Source organism: Xenopus tropicalis, chromosome 2 (assembly GCF_000004195.4).
Source record: "Xenopus tropicalis strain Nigerian chromosome 2, UCB_Xtro_10.0, whole genome shotgun sequence".
NCBI lineage: Eukaryota > Metazoa > Chordata > Amphibia > Anura > Pipidae > Xenopus > Xenopus tropicalis.
The window spans coordinates 32,829,197-32,855,558 of NC_030678.2; the positions used below are offsets into that span (position 1 = coordinate 32,829,197).

The 26,362-nt window shown below is 42.4% G+C and overlaps 2 protein-coding genes across 2 annotated transcripts; both read right to left on the reverse strand.

Moving 5' to 3' along the window:
• Positions 1–7,333: 7,333 nt before the first annotated feature.
• LOC101730287 (protein kinase C theta type-like) lies at positions 7,334–14,221 on the reverse strand. Its single transcript, XM_031896671.1, has 9 exons — positions 13,517–14,221; positions 12,382–12,488; positions 11,886–12,053; positions 11,548–11,639; positions 10,395–10,457; positions 9,084–9,222; positions 8,535–8,726; positions 8,284–8,412; positions 7,334–7,735 (listed from the first exon to the last, which is right to left on the reverse strand). The coding sequence occupies exons 1-9, from the start codon at positions 13,968–13,970 to the stop codon at positions 7,619–7,621; spliced, it is 1,461 nt and encodes a 486-aa protein (XP_031752531.1). The 5' UTR covers positions 13,971–14,221; the 3' UTR covers positions 7,334–7,618.
• A 4,746-nt stretch (positions 14,222–18,967) lies between these two features.
• LOC101731396 (protein kinase C theta type-like) lies at positions 18,968–25,861 on the reverse strand. Its single transcript, XM_004911703.4, has 9 exons — positions 25,157–25,861; positions 24,028–24,134; positions 23,532–23,699; positions 23,194–23,285; positions 22,041–22,103; positions 20,729–20,867; positions 20,180–20,371; positions 19,928–20,056; positions 18,968–19,380 (listed from the first exon to the last, which is right to left on the reverse strand). The coding sequence occupies exons 1-9, from the start codon at positions 25,608–25,610 to the stop codon at positions 19,264–19,266; spliced, it is 1,461 nt and encodes a 486-aa protein (XP_004911760.1). The 5' UTR covers positions 25,611–25,861; the 3' UTR covers positions 18,968–19,263.
• Positions 25,862–26,362: the final 501 nt, after the last annotated feature.

Here is a 26,362-nt window from a genome sequence, read left to right on the forward strand (position 1 = left end):
GTTCCATTTACAACCACTCTTTGTACTCTATCCTTCAGCCAGTTCTCTATCCAATTACAAATATTATGTTCTAGGCCAATATTCCTTAATTTGATCATTAACCTTCTGTGAGGTACTGTATCAAACGCTTTAGCAAAGTCCAAGTAGATGACATCAACTGCCATTCCAGCATCAAGGTTCCTACTCACCTCCTCATAAAAGGCAACTAAATTAGTCTGGCAAGATCTGTTACGCATAAAACCATGCTGGCACAAACTAATAGTATTGTGAACTGCAATGTATTCAAGTACCCTATCCCTTATTACCCCTTCCAAAAGTTTTCCTACTACTGATGTCAGACTAACAGGCCTATAGTTTTCAGGCTGAGAACGGGATCCCTTTTTAAATAACGGCACCACATTAGCAATCCGCCAGTCTCTTGGCACCATGCCAGACCTCAATGAATCCTGAAAAATTAAGTGAAGAGGTTTGGCAATCACAGCGCTCAGCTCATTTAATACCCTGGGATGAATCCCATCCGGCCCTGGACCTTTGTTTACCTTTACATGTTCAAGTCTCTTTTGAATTTCCTCCCGAGTGACCCATGCGTCAGTAGCTAAATTACTAGAACTGGGCATATTACAAGGGAAGCCTTCATTATCTGGCTCCTCAGATGTATAGACAGATGAAAAATAAGAGTTCAAAATTTCAGCTTTTTCCCCGTTTTCATCAACCAACGTACCCCCCCGTGATAATAAAGTTCCCACCCCTTCTTGCTTCATTTTTTTACTATTCACATAATTAAAAAATAATTTTGGATTCTTTTTACTCCTAGCAGCAATATCCCTTTCCATCTCTATTTTAGCTTGCCTGATAGCTTTTTTGCATGCTTTATTTGCTTCCTTGTACCTGATGAAAGTTTCTGCTGTCCCAGCTAACTTGAATGCCCTAAAAGCACGTTTTTTCTTACCAACCTCGACAATAACACTTTTATTCAGCCATAAAGGTTTTGCTTTGCGATGCCTCTCCTTGCTTACTAGGGGGATATACTGTTGCGTATACCTACAAAGCAATGTTTTAAAGATGTTCCATTTTCCTTCTGTGTCTAACCCCATGAAAAGCCTTTCCCAGTTGACACATTGCAGAGATGCCCTTATACTGGCAAAGTCTGCACGTCTAAAATTGAGTGTTTTAGTTACTCCCTTATAGCGCTGTCTCTGCAGCATTATCTCAAAGGAGACCATGTTGTGATCACTGTTCCCCAAATGCTCACCCACACAAATGTTAAAGATAAGTTCATTATTATTAGAAATCACCAGGTCCAAAATAGCGTCATTCCTAGTGGGTTCTTGAACTGCCTGAAATAAAAAGTTGTCATTTAGCATATTTACAAACCTACTAGCTTTTTCTGACTTAGCCACCCCATTACTCCAGTCAATGTCCGGATAATTAAAGTCCCCCATAACAACAACTTGACCCAGTTTTGAAGCCTCCTCCATTTGCAACAATAGCTGGGCCTCATCCCCCTCATCTATACGGGGTGGTTTATAACATACACCAATGATCATTTTCTTTGTGACCTTCAGCCCTACTGAAATTTCTACCCAAAGAGATTCGACGTTTTCATTGGTAATGTCTTTATTACATGGCTTTAAGTCTGACTTTACGTAAAGACAAACCCCTCCACCCTTTTTAATCTCTCTGTCCCTCCTAAAAAGTGTATACCCATTTAAATTCACAGCCCAGTCGCATTTATCATCCCACCAGGTCTCAGTGATACCTATTAAATCATAATTTTCAATACATGCAATAGCTTGCAGCTCCCCTAATTTACCCGACAAGCTACGCGCATTAGCCAGCATGCAGCGGAGATTATTACTTCTCCCTCTGATGTTTACATTAGCTAAGGGAGAATTAGAGCTAAGGCAATTATGAGACTGCTTTCCTTGTAACGGAAGCTCCTTATCTGATAAACTATATGCCCCCCTCACTCCTCCCCCACAACCCTTTGCTAGTCCCCCTACCCCGTCTACACTAATTTTCCCATGGAATTCTAGCTCACCCACCCCCCCTTGTCTAGTTTAAACACTCCTCCAACCTCTTAACCATTCTCTCCCCTAGCACAGCAGACCCCCTTCCATTGAGGTGCAATCCGTCAGGGCTGTATAGATTGTACCCCAAGGAAAAGTCAGCCCAGTGCTCTAGGAACCCAAACCCTTCCTTCCTACACCAAGACTTTAGTTACCGTTGCATCCTACCACCGGATCTGGAATACTTTCCTTACATGGTGCACGAAGGTGCAGCGCAATACTTTCAGTAGTCACATCCCCACGCTACTGGACTTTCTCCAAGAAGGCCTTGACAAGGGCCTAGGAGTTAACTCCTTAAAGGTACAGGTGTCTGCACTTTCGCTACTCTTTTAACTCCAACTTGCAATGCACCCAGATGTCAGGACTTTCATTCAGGCGGCGACACACATCAAGCCCCCATACAAAAACCCAACCCCCCCCATGGGATTTGAATCTAGTCCTCCACGCACTACAGAGCACACCCTTTGAGCCATTGGCTACAATTGATCTGAAGCTTCTAACTTGGTAAGTAGCCTTCTTAGTAGCAATCTCTTTGGCCAGACAGACCTCGGAGTTAGGAGCCTTGTCCCATAAGACTCCATACTGTATTTTCCATAGGGACAAAGTAGTACTTCGAACTCCCCCCACATTCCTACCAAAGGTCACCTCAGGCTTTCACCTTTATCAGGAGATTGTCCTCCCCTCCCTCTGTCCCAAGCCGTCATCTCCACAAGAACAACTTCTCCACAACCTGGAAGTGATGAGGGCACTAAAGTTCTATGTTCATAGAACAGCAGACTTTCGCAAGTCAGACTCCTTATTTGTCTATGGCCCCCAACGCATGGGCGCTAGGGCCTCCAAAGCATCCATCACCCGCTAGATCAAAAGCCTAATTACTTTAACCTACAGGGACAAGGGCTTACCTATTCCGTTCAAGACCTCGGCACACACTACCAGAGCCCTCAGCACCTCATGGGCACTGGCCAATGCAGCATCTGCTGAGCAGTTATGTAAAGCTGCTACATGGTCATCTCTACATACTTTCACAAAGTTTTACAAGTTTCATGTTTTTTCATTGGCGGAAGCAGCCTTCGGCCGCAAAGTTCTTCAGTCCGCGGTGAGATCATAATGCTCACCCTCAGTTGCCATGTTAGAGCACCTATAGTCTTCTGTTGTTTCTAGGTTTTTTCCTGTTCCTACTCCTGCTCTCTAAGTATCCCACCCACTCTCTCTGCTTTAGGACAACCCACTAGTACCTGTGCTGCCTAGGGACGACTGAGAAAAGAGGATTTGTTTACTCACCGATAAAGCCTTTTCTCGGAGTCCCATCACGGCAGCACAGGAAGTCCCATCCTTTCTTTTCTTTTCTCCAGTTTGAGCTGTGCTAGCCGTAACTGTTGGAGGTGGGGCTAATGCAGGGAGGAGGGAGGGGAGTCAGGGGACAGACCCTAGTCTTTTTTCTTGCTATCCTGCCTCCTAAAGGGAAGACTGCATTAACCCACTAGTACCTGTGCTGCCGTGACGGAACTCTGAGAAAAGGCTTTATCGGTGAGTAAACAAATCCTCTTTTTCCTACTTTGTGGCGAGAATTTGGCTTGTTTGGCACAATAATGCACAAAGCAAGGTCCATACAGAGTGGGTTTGCTGGGATGGGACTGGTAGAAATTGACTGACCTACACAGACCCCTGACCCCAACCCAAACCTGCAGGATGAACTGGAACCCCAAGTGTGAGCCAGGCCTAACATAAGTGACAAACTCCCACCAACAATGTTCCAACATCTAATGGACCCCCCCAGAAGAGCTGAGGGTGAAAGCTCTTTTAGCATCAAAGAAAGGGCCAACTTCACTCCTGTGCTTTGGGACGGGCAGGTTCCCACTTATATTTCACCCCATAGTGTCTCTCTCTTCTTAAACAAGATATATATTATTAAGCGATTGCTCTGCATGTGAAACACTGCCTGAGGATGCTCTGCATATTGTAATCATAGGAATAATGTACAAGGTTGGGAGATGGACAGAGAAAAGAGTGTGACCAGCGCATAAAGTATAATAAAACCACTAACTGGTGAGGTGTTGAACAAGAGACTAATGCAAATAAGAATAGAGGGTGAAGGTAGAATAGAATGTATATATAGCAAGCGGGCAGGGAGACAGGCAGCATTTATATTACATAATACATCAGTATATCATATATAGCTTGTTACAAAGACCCTGCAATTCCAGATTGCCTCCAATGACTCCCCAACCCAGCCGTGTGTAGACTTTTTGTTCATAGCTGCCAATGCATTTGTTTTCCATCTACAAGTTCAATTCCCAACAACCTACTGAATTCCTGTGCAGATAAACTGGGACTCATAGCAGGCATAGGGCAGTACTGGCAGCCGGCAGAAATAAGTGAAGTTGCAACTGACCTACAATGTATAAGTAGAATTTATAATTCCAGGGCCACAGTTCGCTCCCTACCAGTCTCAACAAACAAATTTGCCCTGGATAAGAATTACTGTAATTACTGTATGTATCCAAGGGACTGCAGAGCTATCAGTTTTCCTTTTTTCCACATCACTGTCTCTTTAAGAGTTTCCCTATGGGCTTTACTGGCTGTATGCACCCGGCCCTTGCTAGTGATTGGTGCTTGGTGTTTAAAAATATAGGACTACGTTTTTAGACATCAGTAGAAAAAACCAATAACTCACCAATACATTACATGGTGAAAAAGGTGTATAATAAGCCCATATACATAACCACAACGGGCACCATTTTGCCCCCCCCCCCCGGGCCATTTATCAGACTTGACAAAAGGCCGATGGGGCCCAAAACATTGCCTTTGTGTATTTTATTGGTGTGCTACCATATAGAAATACAGCCCAGGAGTTAGCGACTCTACTGTTATAAATGACGATGTGAGTGGTCAAAGACAATAATGGTGGCCATACACTTTATAATTTTGACCTTTTCTGTGACCAATGATTGCAGGAAAGATCTTTGCAACGTTCATAGCTGAATCGTCAGATATGCAGGTAAGTGAGAGCAGCGCATGTGCTGTGAGTTAGCAGAAATGGGCCCCATCAGAGGGGACTGCTACAAAAGCACAAAAGGCCTTATTTGTGAACCCAGGTGAAGGGTGCAAAGTGCAACAAAAAGGGCACAATCGGTCAGTTTTCTGCACTTTGCGCGCTGCATCTGGGTGTGCGCAAATAGCTGCAGGTTTTGGAGTGCTTTAGCCTGTGTCATATTCCCCATGTAGGCAAACAAGCTCAGTTTATGTCTGTAATGCAAACCCTGCAAGGTGAATATATTCCAGGAGTGAAGGTAAATACTGAGTGCAGTCAGTCCTGTATAAGCAGCAGAAATGCTGGGCAATTTCATACCTGAACTGGGTAAGGCCTGTGTCCCCAGTCCAAGCCTGCTGATCCCTTTCTTTGTAATCCAAAATTGGTACTTACCCCAAAAACTCTTAAAGCTCCTATTGCGGCAAAAGGTGGCGCTACAACATATGAAATAGTGGGGAGTGAATAAGCAAATTCCCTTTATTCTAACATAGTTTGGGTTTCAGTGCTTTGGAATAAGAATGAGCAGAAACATTTGAGTGTAGGATGAGATACTCAGGGAAATACAATAGAAAGGGTGTGAGTACATTACAAGGCACTCTGAATGCCATAACACACACACGTTATAATCGCAGTCTCACAAATGGCTGAATTGGCACACGGTTACCCATGTGAGCAGTAACGCCGCGTCAAGGCTTCAGCCCTAGTTACTGTCCATTCACACACCCATTGCAGCAAATGGCTCACCCAATCACTTGCTGCAATAGTTCCCTATCTGGTCCAGCACATGACATAAACTGTCATGGGACCTTTCCTCTTCAGCAAATACTGAGAGGTACCTGACTATTCACACACACACCGTTGGCTTTTACTCACACACACAATGGTTAATCCTATTTAGTTGGAGCATCACATGGGGAGCAGAGCTATAAATGGGATTAAATCCACGTTACTTTGCTAGCCATATGATTTGCTGATATAGTTCCCTACCCAGGAAGCATTTAAGATGCTATATACTGATAAAGGAATCATGATGGGCCTATTTAGCAGACTAAATAAGAAATATGGCTGTTCCTAAGTAGCATTCTGCCCTGTCTGTTCTTTACCTTTTCCCCCAAACCCTGAGCTAAACCTGCACTTTATTCCAAACACGGACCTAGATCTTTTGGACCAATTACTATAAAGGGACCAATATTCACATTCACACACGAGTCTCACACAGCCATACAGCATTCATACATACTGCAGAATATGACACAATAAGTAGTTGTTATATTATTGCTATACCTGCAGTAGTCTCCCATCCTATCATACTCTCCTATCCATAGGGACCATACTATAAATTCATATATAGTTAAGTATAAGTTCTTCCTTTATTAGTCTCCCTAAGACCCTACTTCCCTGCTCCTCCCTAACCAACTGCTGCCTTATGGAAGCCAACATGGGCTTTAGCATGTCTTTTGTTTTGGGGGGTGTTTCATTTAGTTGTATTAATATATAATGGCCAATTATGTGCAATTAAATAATTACTTAGGTTGGAAATAAATCCTACCTTACTAGATCAGGGCTGTCCTATTGTACAGCACTGACCTAGATGACCCAAAGGAAGGCAAAAAACCCAGGCAGATTCGAATCTGCCTCAAACGGGGAAAAATTCCTTCCTGACTCCAAAATGGCAGTCGGACAAGTCCCTGGGTCAGTAGGAGCTGAGTGTATTTATCACAGTAGCCTTGTAAAGGAAATACAATGCCACATGGGGAGGGTACGGGCTCTATTGATCCCGTATTGGCTGCAGTTGGTGAAGCATCAGGTTATAGAAATATCCCGACACAACTAACTGGTTCCTTGAAGGGGAGAACTGATTATTTCTAATCTAGAACTGAGTGAAGATTCAAAAAGAGAATCAGTTCAACTCAGGGTTCTCCTGTTCAAGGAATGGGTGAGCATTTCCACTAACTAATTCCACTAATACACACTCACTCACTCATGCACAGGCACACACACACACACAGATACACACACACGCAGACACAAACACTCACAGACACGCAAACACACACATACGCAGACACACACACTCACTCACTCATGCACAGGCACACACACACACACAGATACACACACACACACAAACACACATACACAGATACACACACAGATACACATACACACACACACATACATACACACACACAGACACACCCATACACACACACAGACACACACACACATACACACACACACACACCCATACACACACACACACACATACACATACATACAAACACACACACACTAAAGTTATACCTACAATACTTAACTCCTGTTCTTCTTTCCGGCTTTCTAATCACCACACAAGCCTGTGTGGTGGCGCCGTTGCTGGTGGATTCAGGCTGGCGCAGGCGGATGGATTGCTGAGTAGCGCAGCTTGCCATAGGCGCTATGATGTTATTGGCCCTGGTTGTTGTTAAGTTCAGGCAGTAATGAACGATGTTATCCCATGTTAGAGCCAGTTAATGCCTTACCCCTGCCCTTCCCAGTTGGGATCCACGTAGGAGAAATCTTCCAGGTTGGTTTCTTCCTTCCGAACATTAGCAGAGAATGTTTGCTGGCATTCGGTGAAGTCATCTGCTGATGGCTATAAGAAAGCAAACAAGGCACTTCTCACATACTTCCTTTCATTCAAGGAAAAACTTTAAAAATGTGGCTTGAATTATCTATTAAAAGTTTTCATAGGATTCAGATAACTATGCCCAGGAAAATGAGAAGCAGGGGAAAGCTAAAACAAAATGAATCAGTCTATCAGAAGGCCAACAATGGAGCTATTAAAGGTAAACCTCAACATTAACCTCACTATGGACACACAATTATTTATCCTCTATTATGGTGGTTGCCAAAGTGGAACCCAGGCTGAAGGCCAGATTAGCTGAAATCTGAAGGTGACTTGTTATTACCAGCATCGAGTATTACTAGAACTATGGGAACGTTATAGTTACCATCATGTTTTCATACCTTTTTAACAGAGTTGTGTGCTAAGTGAATGTTGAGGGCCTGAAACCAAAATCTCTGAAGACCCCCTGCTCTGCCAAGTGGCGGATAAGTATAAAAACAAAAAGAGCAGCAGTTGCCCAGCAGGATGAGAGAGGATAGATGTATGGAATTGCTTGGTCTAGCGCATGTATTTACCATTCCTGGCTGGAAGGGGCTCTTCACTCTTCGGTTCTCCAGCTCTTCCCAGATGACCGTTCTGTAGAATGAATGCTCCCGGATGTTTCCATTGACTCCAATTCTCTTATTCTCTTTCATCTCCAAAAGCTAAAAAAAATAAAAATAAACATGCATTTTAATATGTCACGTACCTCCTAGCATTAATATATATTATATATATTATACAAATTATTCTGTAATAATAAATTCTTCTGTTTGCTGAAATTTACCTTCGGCAGGAGGTCCAGCATTTCCTGGCTCATGTAATAGGGGTAATTAGGCTTGTTCTTCTCTATAGCATAGTACTGCCTTACAATACTGCCTGTTGGTGAAAATGGCAAGCGGCCCGTGGCCATTTGGTACATGGTAATCCCAAACGACCACCAATCCACGCCTGCGTTGTAATTAGCCTTTAATAGAACCTGTAAAAGAAAATGAATACAGAGAAAACATAAGAAGCAGGGCTGCACTGATTCTTATCCTATAAATGCAATCGGTTTGCAATCAGTGCCACCCAGCAATGAGCATTTATTAAAAGTGTTCCTGGTTTTTCAAGTAATCTGAAAAGTATATTTTGAATTGGAATCCCCCATACATGTATTCTGTATTCTGCTTCACCTAAAAAGAAGTGCATCTGCTCTCTAAATAGTAACATCATATTAACTGGGCACAGATCCCCCTACACCAGGTATCATCGGACATGCAGTTCTCTATTGTTTGGAAACAAAACCTTGCCCTTATTTAAACCCCATGTTCATATTGCACATGATCTTTGTCACCTCTGGCGCCCGGTATCCAGGGGTTCCCGCTACTCCACTCGTCCTTTCCTCATCGAAGATGCCCTCCGCGGCGAGGCCAAAGTCGCAGATCTTTATATGGCCGTCTCTGTCCACCAAGGTGTTGTCAGGTTTCACATCACTGTAGGATAAGCATAAAGAGCAACTGACATAGGGAAGAGTTCTTGGGCGGAGGACAAGGAAGAAGATGAAAGTCTGAGGCTCAAGTAATAAAGAGACAGAAATTTGAATGTGGAAAAACAATGAACTAGTTGTGTTCAGAATATGAATTTTCTAACATTAAATATCTGGAGAATGTATGATATAATGAAATGTGGGCTCCTGAAAGGACTTCATGGATAGAAAGCCTATTTGAATATTTGTTTGAATTATTCAGTATGAACCCTGGAGCTAATTAAAAAACTATCTGAACAGATTACAGATGAAGGGGTTCTCCCATTCCAATTTTTCCAGTCTTTTCTGCAATTAAAAAGTGAATTCCCTTTTCCAATATACATTAATTACAGTAACTGTAAGTGTAACTTAGTATCTGTCTGGCTGTTTGTATCTACTGCACTCCTGGTTCTCACTCCTGAGACAATGTAGCAGGTGACAGCTGATAAACAGTGCTGGAGAACTGAAAGGGATTTATTTATATTACAGTTATAAATAAATTAAACTCAGTAACTTTAAACCCAGTTCAATTTTTACTTAATATAAATGGAATAGTTGCTTAGAATGGTATTTTCTCATAGCGCAACTCTGCAGCAGAATAAAACTCTGGGCTTTCTTAAGGGTAGGTTCTACATAGTATTGGGCCAATGATTTTTTTTTTTTAACAGAAATTCTTTTTATTGGTTTTCCAATATATAGGGTTGGGATACAGAAGGAAAGAAAGGGGGGGGGGGGGGGGATACAGCCATCGTTGAGTTTTCCATTTTATTATACAGAACATATAAATTTATTCACATATGTGCTTCAAGGTAGGTCATTTAAATGAGCATCTAGCCAGCCTCCCCAGATTCTATCGAATTTGTTTGGTTGGCCCCTAGCTTCATATGGGGCCAATGATTTTTAATGACGCCCTGCTTATGAGAAAGTACAAGCACCACAGCTTGAAGAGTCTCCCCATTTATAAAAAGGTGTTGCACCCCTCACTCTGAGAGATGAGCGGCTCCTGTGGGAAATGCCTGCTTAAAGCACATTTAAAGGTGACAGACCAGCAGCCATAGCACGGTGAATGGAATCATGCTACAGTGAATGTATCTGTGAGTCAGAAAGCACATAGACACAATATACTGAGATTTTACTCACCGATGAACGATGCCCTTAGAGTGCAGGAACTGGAGGCCGACCACCATCTCTGCTGTGTAGAACCTTTCGCAAAAACAAAATCATCATCATCATTCCTAAATCACACCCAATGCATAGGATATTTTTATTTAAGTTGTCAAAACTCCTATGGTAAAGGCTAACTATAGTGTTCCCTTGCTCTGTTCTCTGTGCTTGCACCGAATGCACTTATCTAAGTGTAACATACACAAGGCTGCAGAGCGTGTCTTACTGAGAGCACAGGCAAATATACACATTACATCTATAACTTGTTTATGGATATAATTTTAGTCCCTTTAAAGTGTCCGGCTCTTCTGTCTTCCAGTAAAAAAATACCTCTAACGACACTGTCCCGAAGTGATCCAGCTACATTGCCTTAGAAAGTGTCAAGCGCATGTCAGTAAGGTTAAACCAGATAAATTAAACAGGGAAATGAGTTTAAAGATTGCCAGTCTGGGCCTGACAATGTGCAGCTGGATAAAATTCCCAACGTAGGAAACTTAAATAGAGTAATAGGCACTACATGGACCTCTGTAAGCTAAATATGTGCCCCACATTGCCCTGTTGTAAAAATTATGGGGGTCATTTACCAAACTCCTGTATAAAGCAGCCCTGTACTTATCTATGGCAAGTGCTCAGTACAGGGCCCAGCTGCATCCTGTCCTGACGTAAATACAGCATCTGAATGGCACAAGTTAGGGGGCAGGATGGGGGCACTTTCACAGGGCCAGATTTCTCAATAGGGCGCCCCGAAGCCACCCCTTTTGCCGCCAAACACGGCACCCAAGCCACACGCATGTGCATGCACCTCCCCCTCCATCCCGCCACGGCAGCGCATGCGCGCCACTTCATTCATTTGGAGCTGAGGGGACAGCACTAAAGTTTCTGCGTGTCCTCTCCCCACTACGAGTGCAAATTATTCTGGTGCGGCGGGGCTCCCCTAAATTTCTGCCGCCCTAGGCCCGGGCAATTGTGGCCTCACCACAAATCCGGGCCTGCACCTTCACCCACTACAGCTTGCCCCTCAGTAATACAGCGCTGCCATTGTGGAGCACTAAGACCTACTAAGGCTTCCACCTATTTGTTTTGCTTTGCACCCACCTGTGTATTGTAAATAGATCTTAATGTCACTTACATGATTCTTCCCATTGGCAGATTTCCTTTGCGATTAATCATTTCCATTAGAGACTTCCCGCTGGCGTACTCCAGAATGAGGAAGGCTTCCAGCTGTTAAAGAAAGAGTAGAAGAAGGTGAGACACAGAATCCCCCACCCAAAAATGTTAAATTGTCTGAATGGAAGTGGTAAGTGAATAAGTGGAACGTAACATTATGGTGCTTTATGGAGAAACAGTAACAGGCCTGTATGGGGATCAAATGAGACCCCGTCGCACTGAACAACACTGGGCTACATCATGCTAAAAGTTCATTTAAATGCTAGATTCCCTTTAAATAATAATAACAGTATTATTTACCTCTGATTGAAAAGCTGCGTAGGAATGGCACAGAAATGTGCATCCTCTTGCGACCTTCAGCAGCCGCGCCTCCTTCATCATGATGGCGAAGTTGCTCTTGTCTGGTTTTTTCTTCATGATCTTGACTGCTACCAGCTGCTTCGTCGGTGCATACGAAGCCAACATCACCTAATAAAGAAGGGCAGATATTAAATATGGCACAGTGCGGTGTAAAGCTACAGGCAATAAAACTGAGACTAAAATGAAAATGTTATTTATACCCACTTTGCACCATCAGTGAAGAATAATGAAGATTTCAGAACTTCTCCAGCCTAAAGGCTTCCATTGATACCCCCCAAAATTACTGTCACCCCCTGCCCCTACTTTACACTGACAGCCTTACAACTGTAGAATAGAGGTTAATACTAAACTACCAAAGCCTTCATTCTCCCCCATGTTTCCTGCTTCCCTAGGATTTATACCAAGAGAAATAATGCTTGGGAAGCCCCTCACTTACCTGGCCAAAACCTCCACTTGCCAGCTCTGAATAAAACCTGTAGTTTTTAATATCCAAGGGGGCAGGTCTATCGGTGTCCACGCGGAGTTTCTTCGGCTTGCTTCCACCTTGTTAGGGAAATATTCTATTAGTAACTTGTATTACAAATAACCTGTACATAACACATCTTAATGAACCCATCAGCAAACCCCAGGCACAAGGCAGGGCTCCTTAGCACTATGGGCACTACAGGACTGGAGAGGCCCCGGCACCCGAACCCACGTTCTGTAAATGATCCCTCACATGTAACAAGCATAATGGCTCATTTAAAAATGATGGGGAAAGTGTAAAATACCTTTCCTTAACTGTCTGAGCCAGTGCACAAAATGTAGTGCAAAGACTCTCTGTGTACAATATTGGGGCAGATTTATCAAAGTGTGAAATTAGAGCTCAACATAGTAACATTCCTCTACTCTTTATTCATTCCCATGGGATTTTTAGAGGCGTATTTATCAATGGGTGAAAGATTAGAATTTTCCATTTGCAAATATGTGTCTTAAAGTGAATGGAGAGTGGGGTAATTTTACTATGGGGAGCTCTAATTTTACACTTTGATGAATCGTCTCGATTGTCTGCATGTATCTGCACTTCCCTAACCCTGGGTCTTCACATTTAGAGACTACAACTCCCAAAACAGGATGCTGGAAGCCCGCGTTTCTGGCATACTAACATAGCAGACCTATCTTACGCAGAATAAATCAGTGATTATATGCGAATATGAAAGCAAATATATGATTGGCTGACATTGGCAAAATCACTTACCATATTTATTCCCTATGCTATATAAAACCAGCTCTGATCGGTTAACCCAACAAAACCAGTGATGATATGTATTCCCTGTGCTTTAGTAAAACAGCCCTGACTGGTTGACACAAGCAACATCACTGTTATATATGTATTTCCTATGCTATAGTAAACCAATCCTAAGTTAAAACCAAGATTAAAAAAAAAAATATGAAAAGATTAATTAATAAAAAGTTAGGGCAGTCAGTACCTATGGGGCTACTTATTATTAGTAAGTTAGTGCGGTTGGTACCTATGGGGCTACTTGTTATTATAGAGGTTAAACACAAGAGCAGCAATTGCGTTTCCTTACCTTCCAAGGGATCCTCCGGGCTTCTTGATCTTTTATTCTGATCTTCACTGATTTTCTTCTCATCTTCCAACTGTCCTTTTTCACTCCTCCTTCTTTTATGGGTCCCATTTTCAATGCTCCGCTTCTCCATGGGGCTTTTCTTCTCATCTTCACAGATCTTCCTCAGGCTTTCCTTCCCATCTTCCAACTGTCCTTCTTCACTCCTCATTCTTTTATTGGCCCCATTTTCAATGCTCCGCTTCTCCATGGGGCTTTTCTTCCCATCTTCCAACTGATCTTCACTCTTTTTCCTTTCTTTGCTCTTATCTTTACTTGTCTTTTCCATGGGGCTTTTCTTCTGGTCTTCCAACGGCCTCTCTTCATTGTTGGGCTTCTCCTCTACATGGATTTTCTTCATTTTTTCTTCCTTTCCTTCCTCATCCAAACTCCGACTCCTTCTCTTCCTCACCTCCATCTTCGCCTCTCTCCTCCTTCACTGTTTTTCCTCAGTTTTTGTAGTTTTTATCTCTATTTATCGCTATTTAACTCGCTCTGCTCTAACTCCCTGTCCTCTCTCCTCACTGTCCTAATGGCAGTTGGTAACTGACCCAGTTGAGACATGTGACCAAAGACAGTGGCATTGTCATAGACATTGACATAGAGAGCTGGTTATGTCACTACAGAGAAGCAAACTGCTCTAAGAGCAAACATTTTAAGTTGATGGAGATTAATAAAGTTCAGAAATATGATTTATTAGTAAGAATATAAAAGGGCAGACCTGCTATTTAGCCCATAATGTTTATTAAACATGACCTGCTAACAGTTAGAGCTGTTATATCCCTATACTGATTGATGCTCATTGTTTCACAATTCCAGAACTTTGCTGCGATTTTGTATTCACTTCCACTCCTACAGGGGAAATTAGACATTGCTGCTCACCTTACCAAGCCAGCAAGCATATTTAACCAACTTTTGCAATTTTTCTACTAACCCACAGAAATGTCACTTTTGGGGAATGAAGTAAATGAGTCAAAACTCAGTGGATGCACGTTCCCAAGTACTCAATGCCATGGAGCAGATGTGTTTGTAAAGTATTTCATTTCTAAAGATTTTATTTTACATTTTTAAATTTTAACAACATAAGAGAACAGTCCCTTTAAGGAAAAGCAAGAAGAGAAGATCAAGAGGAGTCAGAAGAAGGAAGAGGGAAATGAGCTGGGGGGGTGTAAAGTCAGAAGATTACATTTGTAGAAAAAAAAAAATTAAAAAGAAAACCCAGTGTCTTTTTTGCTGACTGTTCGGAGTCAGTTAAGGTGATGTGTTTGCCAAGAGCCATGCCCCCCATATAGCCTCGAATTTGTCCAGGCATCCGCAGGCTTGATACACTAGTTTCTGTTTTGGTACAGAGTCTTTTTCCAGAAGTTCAGCGAGGGTGGTCCTGTAGATTTCCAGTGTAATAATAATGCCTTTTTGGCATAGTATTGCAGTTGTAAGTAGCATAATTTAGCTGGAGGTCTCAATTGTAGGGTGTCCAGTATGCCTAGTAAACATAGACTGGGTGACAAAATATTGGAAAGTGCCAGTGCCGACTCAGCGTAGCTAAGCACCTCTCGCCAAAATCCCTTCTTGCTATCCTGCCTCCTAAAGGGAAGACTGCATTAACCCACTAGTACCTGTGCTGCCGTGACGGGACTCTGAGAAAAGGCTTTATCGGTGAGTAAACAAATCCTCTTTTTCCTACTTTGTGGCGAGAATTTGGCTTGTTTGGCACAATAATGCACAAAGCAAGGTCCATACAGAGTGGGTTTGCTGGGATGGGACTGGTAGAAATTGACTGACCTACACAGACCCCTGACCCCAACCCAAACCTGCAGGATGAACTGGAACCCCAAGTGTGAGCCAGGCCTAACATAAGTGACAAACTCCCACCAACAATGTTCCAACATCTAATGGACCCCCCCAGAAGAGCTGAGGGTGAAAGCTCTTTTAGCATCAAAGAAAGGGCCAACTTCACTCCTGTGCTTTGGGACGGGCAGGTTCCCACTTATATTTCACCCCATAGTGTCTCTCTCTTCTTAAACAAGATATATATTATTAAGCGATTGCTCTGCATGTGAAACACTGCCTGAGGATGCTCTGCAATTACTATTTTACATGAAGTCAGAGAAAGCTCTGCATATTGTAATCATAGGAATAATGTACAAGGTTGGGAGATGGACAGAGAAAAGAGTGTGACCAGCGCATAATGTATAATAAAACCACTAACTGGTGAGGTGTTGAACAAGAGACTAATGCAAATAAGAATAGAGGGTGAAGGTAGAATAGAATGTATATATAGCAAGCGGGCAGGGAGACAGGCAGCATTTATATTACATAATACATCAGTATATCATATATAGCTTGTTACAAAGACCCTGCAATTCCAGATTGCCTCCAATGACTCCCCAACCCAGCCGTGTGTAGACTTTTTGTTCATAGCTGCCAATGCATTTGTTTTCCATCTACAAGTTCAATTCCCAACAACCTACTGAATTCCTGTGCAGATAAACTGGGTCTCATAGCAGGCATAGGGCAGTACTGGCAGCCGGCAGAAATAAGTGAAGTTGCAACTGACCTACAATGTATAAGTAGAATTTATAATTCCAGGGCCACAGTTCACTCCCTACCAGTCTCAACAAACAAATTTGCCCTGGATAAGAATTACTGTAATTACTGTATGTATCCAAGGGACTGCAGAGCTATCAGTTTTCCTTTTTTCCACATCACTGTCTCTTTAAGAGTTTCCCTATGGGCTTTACTGGCTGTATGCACCCAGCCCTTGCTAGTGATTGGTGCTTGGTGTTTAAAAATATAGGACTACGTTTTTAGACATCAGTAGAAAAAACCAATAACTTACCAATACATTACATGGTGAAAAAGGTGTATAATAAGCCCATATACATAACCACAACGGGCACCATTTTGCCCCCCCCCCCCCCCCGGGCCATTTATCAGACTTGACAAAAGGCCGATGGGGCCCAAAACATTGCCTTTGTGTATTTTATTGGTGTGCTACCATATAGAAATACAGCCCAGGAGTTAGCGACTCTACTGTTATAAATGACGATGTGAGTGGTCAAAGACAATAATGGTGGCCATACACTTTATAATTTTGACCTTTTCTGTGACCAATGATTGCAGGAAAGATCGTTTGCAATGTTCATAGCTGAATCGTCATGTGCTGTGCTGTGAGTTAGCAGAAATGGGCCCCATCAGAGGGGACTGCTACAAAAGCACAAAAGGCCTTATTTGTGAACCCAGGTGAAGGGTGCAAAGTGCAACAAAAAGGGCACAATCGGTCAGTTTTCTGCACTTTGCGCGCTGCATCTGGGTGTGCGCAAATAGCTGCAGGTTTTGGAGTGCTTTAGCCTGTGTCATATTCCCCATGTAGGCAAACAAGCTCAGTTTATGTCTGTAATGCAAACCCTGCAAGGTGAATATATTCCAGGAGTGAAGGTAAATACTGAGTGCAGTCAGTCCTGTATAAGCAGCAGAAATGCTGGGCAATTTCATACCTGAACTGGGTAAGGCCTGTGTCCCCAGTCCAAGCCTGCTGATCCCTTTCTTTGTAATCCAAAATTGGTACTTACCCCAAAAACTCTTAAAGCTCCTATTGCGGCAAAAGGTGGCGCTACAACATATGAAATAGTGGGGAGTGAATAAGCAAATTCCCTTTATTCTAACATAGTTTGGGTTTCAGTGCTTTGGAATAAGAATGAGCAGAAACATTTGAGTGTAGGATGAGATACTCAGGGAAATACAATAGAAAGGGTGTGAGTACATTACAAGGCACTCTGAATGCCATAACACACACACGTTATAATCGCAGTCTCACAAATGGCTGAATTGGCACACGGTTACCCATGTGAGCAGTAACGCCGCGTCAAGGCTTCAGCCCTAGTTACTGTCCATTCACACACCCATTGCAGCAAATGGCTCACCCAATCACTTGCTGCAATAGTTCCCTATCTGGTCCAGCACATGACATAAACTGTCATGGGACCTTTCCTCTTCAGCAAATACTGAGAGGTACCTGACTATTCACACACACACCGTTGGCTTTTACTCACACACACAATGGTTAATCCTATTTAGTTGGAGCACATCACATGGGGAGCAGAGCTATAAATGGGATTAAATCCACGTTACTTTGCTAGCCATATGATTTGCTGATATAGTTCCCTACCTAGGAAGGATTTAAGATGCTATATACTGATAAAGGAATCATGATGGGCCTATTTAGCAGACTAAATAAGAAATATGGCTGTTCCTAAGTAGCATTCTGCCCTGTCTGTTCTTTACCTTTTCCCCCAAACCCTGAGCTAAACCTGCACTTTATTCCAAACACGGACCTAGATCTTTTGGACCAATTACTATAAAGGGACCAATATTCACATTCACACACGAGTCTCACACAGCCATACAGCATTCATACATACTGCAGAATATGACACAATAAGTAGTTGTTATATTATTGCTATACCTGCAGTAGTCTCCCATCCTATCATACTCTCCTATCCATAGGGACCATACTATAAATTCATATATAGTTAAGTATAAGTTCTTCCTTTATTAGTCTCCCTAAGACCCTGCTTCCCTGCTCCTCCCTAACCAACTGCTGCCTTATGGAAGCCAACATGGGCTTTAGCATGTCTTTTATTTTGGGGGGTGTTTCATTTAGTTGTATTAATATATAATGGCCAATTATGTGCAATTAAATAATTACTTAGGTTGGAAATACATCCTACCTTACTAGATCAGGGCTGTCCTATTGTACAGCACTGACCTAGATGACCCAAAGGAAGGCAAAAAACCCAGGCAGATTCGAATCTGCCTCAAACGGGGAAAAATTCCTTCCTGACTCCAAAATGGCAGTCGGACAAGTCCCTGGGTCAGTAGGAGCTGAGTGTATTTATCACAGTAGCCTTGTAAAGGAAATACAATGCCACATGGGGAGGGTACGGGCTCTATTGATCCCGTATTGGCTGCAGTTGGTGAAGCATCAGGTTATAGAAATATCCCGACACAACTAACTGGTTCCTTGAAGGGGAGAACTGATTATTTCTAATCTAGAACTGAGTGAAGATTCAAAAAGAGAATCAGTTCAACTCAGGGTTCTCCTGTTCAAGGAATGGGTGAGCATTTCCACTAACTAATTCCACTAATACACACTCACTCACTCACTCATGCACAGGCACGCACAGGCACACACACACACACATACACAGATACACACACACACACGCAGACACAAACACTCACAGACACGCAAACACACACATACGCAGACACACACACTCACTCACTCATGCACAGGCACACACACAGATACACACACACATACACAGATACACACACAGATACACATACACACACGCACACACACACACATACATACACACACACAGACACACCCATACACACACACAGACACACACACACATACACACACACACCCATACACACACACACACACATACACATACATACAAACACACACACACTAAAGTTATACCTACAATACTTAACTCCTGTTCTTCTTTCCGGCTTTCTAATCACCACACAAGCCTGTGTGGTGGCGCCGTTGCTGGTGGATTCAGGCTGGCGCAGGCGGATGGATTGCTGAGTAGCGCAGCTTGCCATAGGCGCTATGATGTTATTGGCCCTGGTTGTTGTTAAGTTCAGGCAGTAATGAACGATGTTATCCCATGTTAGAGCCAGTTAATGCCTTACCCCTGCCCTTCCCAGTTGGGATCCACATAGGAGAAATCTTCCAGGTTGGTTTCTTCCTTCCGAACATTAGCAGAGAATGTTTGCTGGCATTCGGTGAAGTCATCTGCTGATGGCTATAAGAAAGCAAACAAGGCACTTCTCACATACTTCCTTTCATTCAAGGAAAAACTTTAAAAATGTGGCTTGAATTATCTATTAAAAGTTTTCATAGGATTCAGATAACTATGCCCAGGAAAATGAGAAGCAGGGGAAAGCTAAAACAAAATAAATCAGTCTATCAGAAGGCCAACAATGGAGCTATTAAAGGTAAACCTCAACATTAACCTCACTATGGACACACAATCATTTATCCTCTATTATGGTGGTTGCCAAAGTGGAACCCAGGCTGAAGGCCAGATTAGCTGAAATCTGAAGGTGACTTGTTATTACCAGCATCGAGTATTACTAGAACTATGGGAACGTTATAGTTACCATCATGTTTTCATACCTTTTTAACAGAGTTGTGTGCTAAGTGAATGTTGAGGGCCTGAAACCAAAATCTCTGAAGACCCCTGCTCTGCCAAGTGGCGGATAAGTATAAAAACAAAAAGAGCAGCAGTTGCCCAGCAGGATGAGAGAGGATAGATGTATGGAATTGCTTGGTCTAGCGCATGTATTTACCATTCCTGGCTGGAAGGGGCTCTTCACTCTTCGGTTCTCCAGCTCTTCCCAGATGACCGTTCTGTAGAATGAATGCTCCCGGATGTTTCCATTGACTCCAATTCTCTTATTCTCTTTCATCTCCAAAAGCTAAAAAAAAATAAAAATAAACATGCATTTTAATATGTCACGTACCTCCTAGCATTAATATATATTATATATATTATACAAATTATTCTGTAATAATAAATTCTTCTGTTTGCTGAAATTTACCTTCGGCAGGAGGTCCAGCATTTCCTGGCTCATGTAATAGGGGTAATTAGGCTTGTTCTTCTCTATAGCATAGTACTGCCTTACAATACTGCCTGTTGGTGAAAATGGCAAGCGGCCCGTGGCCATTTGGTACATGGTAATCCCAAACGACCACCAATCCACGCCTGCGTTGTAATTAGCCTTTAATAGAACCTGTAAAAGAAAATGAATACAGAGAAAACATAAGAAGCAGGGCTGCACTGATTCTTATCCTATAAATGCAATCGGTTTGCAATCAGTGCCACCCAGCAATGAGCATTTATTAAAAGTGTTCCTGGTTTTTCAAGTAATCTGAAAAGTATATTTTGAATTGGAATCCCCCATACATGTATTCTGTATTCTCCTTCACCTAAAAAGAAGTGCATCTGCTCTCTAAATAGTAACATCATATTAACTGGGCACAGATCCCCCTACACCAGGTATCATCGGACATGCAGTTCTCTATTGTTTGGAAACAAAACCTTGCCCTTATTTAAACCCCATGTTCATATTGCACATGATCTTTGTCACCTCTGGCGCCCGGTATCCAGGGGTTCCCGCTACTCCACTCGTCCTTTCCTCATCGAAGATGCCCTCCGCGGCGAGGCCAAAGTCGCAGATCTTTATATGGCCGTCTCTGTCCACCAAGGTGTTGTCAGGTTTCACATCACTGTAGGATAAGCATAAAGAGCAACTGACATAGGGAAGAGTTCTTGGGCGGAGGACAAGGAAGAAGATGAAAGTCTGAGGCTCAAGTAATAAAGAGACAGAAATTTGAATGTGGAAAAACAATGAACTAGTTGTGTTCAGAATATGAATTTTCTAACATTAAATATCTGGAGAATGTATGATATAATGAAATGTGGGCTCCTGAAAGGACTTCATGGATAGAAAGCCTATTTGAATATTTGTTTGAATTATTCAGTATGAACCCTGGAGCTAATTAAAAAACTATCTGAACAGATTACAGATGAAGGGGTTCTCCCATTCCAATTTTTCCAGTCTTTTCTGCAATTAAAAAGTGAATTCCCTTTTCCAATATACATTAATTACAGTAACTGTAAGTGTAACTTAGTATCTGTCTGGCTGTTTGTATCTACTGCACTCCTGGTTCTCACTCCTGAGACAATGTAGCAGGTGACAGCTGATAAACAGTGCTGGAGAACTGAAAGGGATTTATTTATAATTACAGTTATAAATAAATTAAACTCAGTAACTTTAAACCCAGTTCAATTTTTACTTAATATAAATGGAATAGTTGCTTAGAATGGTATTTTCTCATAGCGCAACTCTGCAGCAGAATAAAACTCTGGGCTTTCTTAAGGGTAGGTTCTACATAGTATTGGGCCAATGATTTTTTTTTTTTAACAGAAATTCTTTTTATTGGTTTTCCAATATATAGGGTTGGGATACAGAAGGAAAGAAAGGGGGGGGGGGGGGGGATACAGCCATTGTTGAGTTTTACATTTTATTATACAGAACATATAAATTTATTCACATATGTGCTTCAAGGTAGGTCATTTAAATGAGCATCTAGCCAGCCTCCCCAGATTCTATCGAATTTGTTTGGTTGGCCCCTAGCTTCATATGGGGCCAATGATTTTTAATGACGCCCTGCTTATGAGAAAGTACAAGCACCACAGCTTGAAGAGTCTCCCCATTTATAAAAAGGTGTTGCACCCCTCACTCTGAGAGATGAGCGGCTCCTGTGGGAAATGCCTGCCTAAAGCACATTTAAAGGTGACAGACCAGCAGCCATAGCACGGTGAATGGAATCATGCTACAGTGAATGTATCTGTGAGTCAGAAAGCACATAGACACAATATACTGAGATTTTACTCACCGATGAACGATGCCCTTAGAGTGCAGGAACTGGAGGCCGACCACCATCTCTGCTGTGTAGAACCTTTCGCAAAAACAAAATCATCATCATCATTCCTAAATCACACCCAATGCATAGGATATTTTTATTTAAGTTGTCAAAACTCCTATGGTAAAGGCTAACTATAGTGTTCCCTTGCTCTGTTCTCTGTGCTTGCACCGAATGCACTTATCTAAGTGTAACATACACAAGGCTGCAGAGCGTGTTTTACTGAGAGCACAGGCAAATATACACATTACATCTATAACTTGTTTATGGATATAATTTTAGTCCCTTTAAAGTGTCCGGCTCTTCTGTCTTCCAGTAAAAAAATACCTCTAACGACACTGTCCCGAAGTGATCCAGCTACATTGCCTTAGAAAGTGTCAAGCGCATGTCAGTAAGGTTAAACCAGATAAATTAAACAGGGAAATGAGTTTAAAGATTGCCAGTCTGGGCCTGACAATGTGCAGCTGGATAAAATTCCCAACGTAGGAAACTTAAATAGAGTAATAGGCACTACATGGACCTCTGTAAGCTAAATATGTGCCCCACATTGCCCTGTTGTAAAAATTATGGGGGTCATTTACCAAACTCCTGTATAAAGCAGCCCTGTACTTATCTATGGCAAGTGCTCAGTACAGGGCCCAGCTGCATCCTGTCCTGACGTAAATACAGCATCTGAATGGCACAAGTTAGGGGGCAGGATGGGGGCACTTTCACAGGGCCAGATTTCTCAATAGGGCGCCCCGAAGCCACCCCTTTTGCCGCCAAACACGGCACCCAAGCCACACGCATGTGCATGCACCTCCCCCTCCATCCCGCCACGGCAGCGCATGCGCGCCACTTCATTCATTTGGAGCTGAGGGGACAGCACTAAAGTTTCTGCGTGTCCTCTCCCCACTACGAGTGCAAATTATTCTGGTGCGGCGGGGCTCCCCTAAATTTCTGCCGCCCTAGGCCCGGGCAATTGTGGCCTCACCACAAATCCGGGCCTGCACCTTCACCCACTACAGCTTGCCCCTCAGTAATACAGCGCTGCCATTGTGGAGCACTAAGACCTACTAAGGCTTCCACCTATTTGTTTTGCTTTGCACCCACCTGTGTATTGTAAATAGATCTTAATGTCACTTACATGATTCTTCCCATTGGCAGATTTCCTTTGCGATTAATCATTTCCATTAGAGACTTCCCGCTGGCGTACTCCAGAATGAGGAAGGCTTCCAGCTGTTAAAGAAAGAGTAGAAGAAGGTGAGACACAGAATCCCCCACCCAAAAATGTTAAATTGTCTGAATGGAAGTGGTAAGTGAATAAGTGGAACGTAACATTATGGTGCTTTATGGAGAAACAGTAACAGGCCTGTATGGGGATCAAATGAGACCCCGTCGCACTGAACAACACTGGGCTACATCATGCTAAAAGTTCATTTAAATGCTAGATTCCCTTTAAATAATAATAACAGTATTATTTACCTCTGATTGAAAAGCTGCGTAGGAATGGCACAGAAATGTGCATCCTCTTGCGACCTTCAGCAGCCGCGCCTCCTTCATCATGATGGCGAAGTTGCTCTTGTCTGGTTTTTTCTTCATGATCTTGACTGCTACCAGCTGCTTCGTCGGTGCATACGAAGCCAACATCACCTAATAAAGAAGGGCAGATATTAAATATGGCACAGTGCGGTGTAAAGCTACAGGCAATAAAACTGAGACTAAAATGAAAATGTTATTTATACCCACTTTGCACCATCAGTGAAGAATAATGAAGATTTCAGAACTTCTCCAGCCTAAAGGCTTCCATTGATACCCCCCAAAATTACTGTCACCCCCTGCCCCTACTTTACACTGACAGCCTTACAACTGTAGAATAGAGGTTAATACTAAACTACCAAAGCCTTCATTCTCCCCCATGTTTCCTGCTTCCCTAGGATTTATACCAAGAGAAATAATGCTTGGGAAGCCCCTCACTTACCTGGCCAAAACCTCCACTTGCCAGCTCTGAATAAAACCTGTAGTTTTTAATATCCAAGGGGGCAGGTCTATCGGTGTCCACGCGGAGTTTCTTCGGCTTGCTTCCACCTTGTTAGGGAAATATTCTATTAGTAACTTGTATTACAAATAACCTGTACATAACACATCTTAATGAACCCATCAGCAAACCCCAGGCACAAGGCAGGGCTCCTTAGCACTATGGGCACTACAGGACTGGAGAGGCCCCGGCACCCGAACCCACGTTCTGTAAATGATCCCTCACATGTAACAAGCATAATGGCTCATTTAAAAATGATGGGGAAAGTGTAAAATACCTTTCCTTAACTGTCTGAGCCAGTGCACAAAATGTAGTGCAAAGACTCTCTGTGTACAATATTGGGGCAGATTTATCAAAGTGTGAAATTAGAGCTCAACATAGTAACATTCCTCTACTCTTTATTCATTCCCATGGGATTTTTAGAGGCGTATTTATCAATGGGTGAAAGATTAGAATTTTCCATTTGCAAATATGTGTCTTAAAGTGAATGGAGAGTGGGGTAATTTTACTATGGGGAGCTCTAATTTTACACTTTGATGAATCGTCTCGATTGTCTGCATGTATCTGCACTTCCCTAACCCTGGGTCTTCACATTTAGAGACTACAACTCCCAAAACAGGATGCTGGAAGCCCGCGTTTCTGGCATACTAACATAGCAGACCTATCTTACGCAGAATAAATCAGTGATTATATGCGAATATGAAAGCAAATATATGATTGGCTGACATTGGCAAAATCACTTACCATATTTATTCCCTATGCTATATAAAACCAGCTCTGATCGGTTAACCCAACAAAACCAGTGATGATATGTATTCCCTGTGCTTTAGTAAAACAGCCCTGACTGGTTGACACAAGCAACATCACTGTTATATATGTATTTCCTATGCTATAGTAAACCAATCCTAAGTTAAAACCAAGATTAAAAAAAAAAATATGAAAAGATTAATTAATAAAAAGTTAGGGCAGTCAGTACCTATGGGGCTACTTATTATTAGTAAGTTAGTGCGGTTGGTACCTATGGGGCTACTTGTTATTATAGAGGTTAAACACAAGAGCAGCTTTTCCTTACCTTCCAAGGGATCCTCCGGGCTTCTTGATCTTTTATTCTGATCTTCACTGATTTTCTTCTCATCTTCCAACTGTCCTTTTTCACTCCTCCTTCTTTTATGGGTCCCATTTTCAATGCTCCGCTTCTCCATGGGGCTTTTCTTCTCATCTTCACAGATCTTCCTCAGGCTTTTCTTCCCATCTTCCAACTGTCCTTCTTCACTCCTCATTCTTTTATTGGCCCCATTTTCAATGCTCCGCTTCTCCATGGGGCTTTTCTTCCCATCTTCCAACTGATCTTCACTCTTTTTCCTTTCTTTGCTCTTATCTTTACTTGTCTTTTCCATGGGGCTTTTCTTCTGGTCTTCCAACGGCCTCTCTTCATTGTTGGGCTTCTCCTCTACATGGATTTTCTTCATTTTTTCTTCCTTTCCTTCCTCATCCAAACTCCGACTCCTTCTCTTCCTCACCTCCATCTTCGCCTCTCTCCTCCTTCACTGTTTTTCCTCAGTTTTTGTAGTTTTTATCTCTATTTATCGCTATTTAACTCGCTCTGCTCTAACTCCCTGTCCTCTCTCCTCACTGTCCTAATGGCAGTTGGTAACTGACCCAGTTGAGACATGTGACCAAAGACAGTGGCATTGTCATAGACATTGACATAGAGAGCTGGTTATGTCACTACAGAGAAGCAAACTGCTCTAAGAGCAAACATTTTAAGTTGATGGAGATTAATTAAGTTCAGAAATATGATTTATTAGTAAGAATATAAAAGGGCAGACCTGCTATTTAGCCCATAATGTTTATTAAACATGACCTGCTAACAGTTAGAGCTGTTATATCCCTATACTGATTGATGCTCATTGTTTCACAATTCCAGAACTTTGCTGCGATTTTGTATTCACTTCCACTCCTACAGGGGAAATTAGACATTGCTGCTCACCTTACCAAGCCAGCAAGCATATTTAACCAACTTTTGCAATTTTTCTACTAACCCACAGAAATGTCACTTTTGGGGAATGAAGTAAATGAGTCAAAACTCAGTGGATGCACGTTCCCAAGTACTCAATGCCATGGAGCAGATGTGTTTGTAAAGTATTTCATTTCTAAAGATTTTATTTTGCATTTTTAAATTTTAACAACATAAGAGAACAGTCCCTTTAAGGAAAAGCAAGAAGAGAAGATCAAGAGGAGTCAGAAGAAGGAAGAGGGAAATGAGCTGGGGGGGTGT

Excerpts from the sequence above, each read along its gene's own strand:
- LOC101730287 (XM_031896671.1), bottom strand. The coding sequence starts at position 13,970 with ATGGAGGTGAGGAAGAGAAGGAGTCGGAGTTTGGATGAGGAAGGAAAG. Across the intron at positions 12,054-12,381 it reads CAAGTGGAGGTTTTGGCCAG|GTGATGTTGGCTTCGTATGC; the intron begins GTAAGTGAGGGG and ends CTTCTTTATTAG. Across the intron at positions 7,736-8,283 it reads GCCCCTTCCAGCCAGGAATG|CCATCAGCAGATGACTTCAC; the intron begins GTAAATACATGC and ends GCTTTCTTATAG.
- LOC101731396 (XM_004911703.4), bottom strand. The coding sequence starts at position 25,610 with ATGGAGGTGAGGAAGAGAAGGAGTCGGAGTTTGGATGAGGAAGGAAAG. Across the intron at positions 24,135-25,156 it reads CCCGGAGGATCCCTTGGAAG|GTGGAAGCAAGCCGAAGAAA; the intron begins GTAAGGAAAAGC and ends TTCCCTAACAAG. Across the intron at positions 23,700-24,027 it reads CAAGTGGAGGTTTTGGCCAG|GTGATGTTGGCTTCGTATGC; the intron begins GTAAGTGAGGGG and ends CTTCTTTATTAG.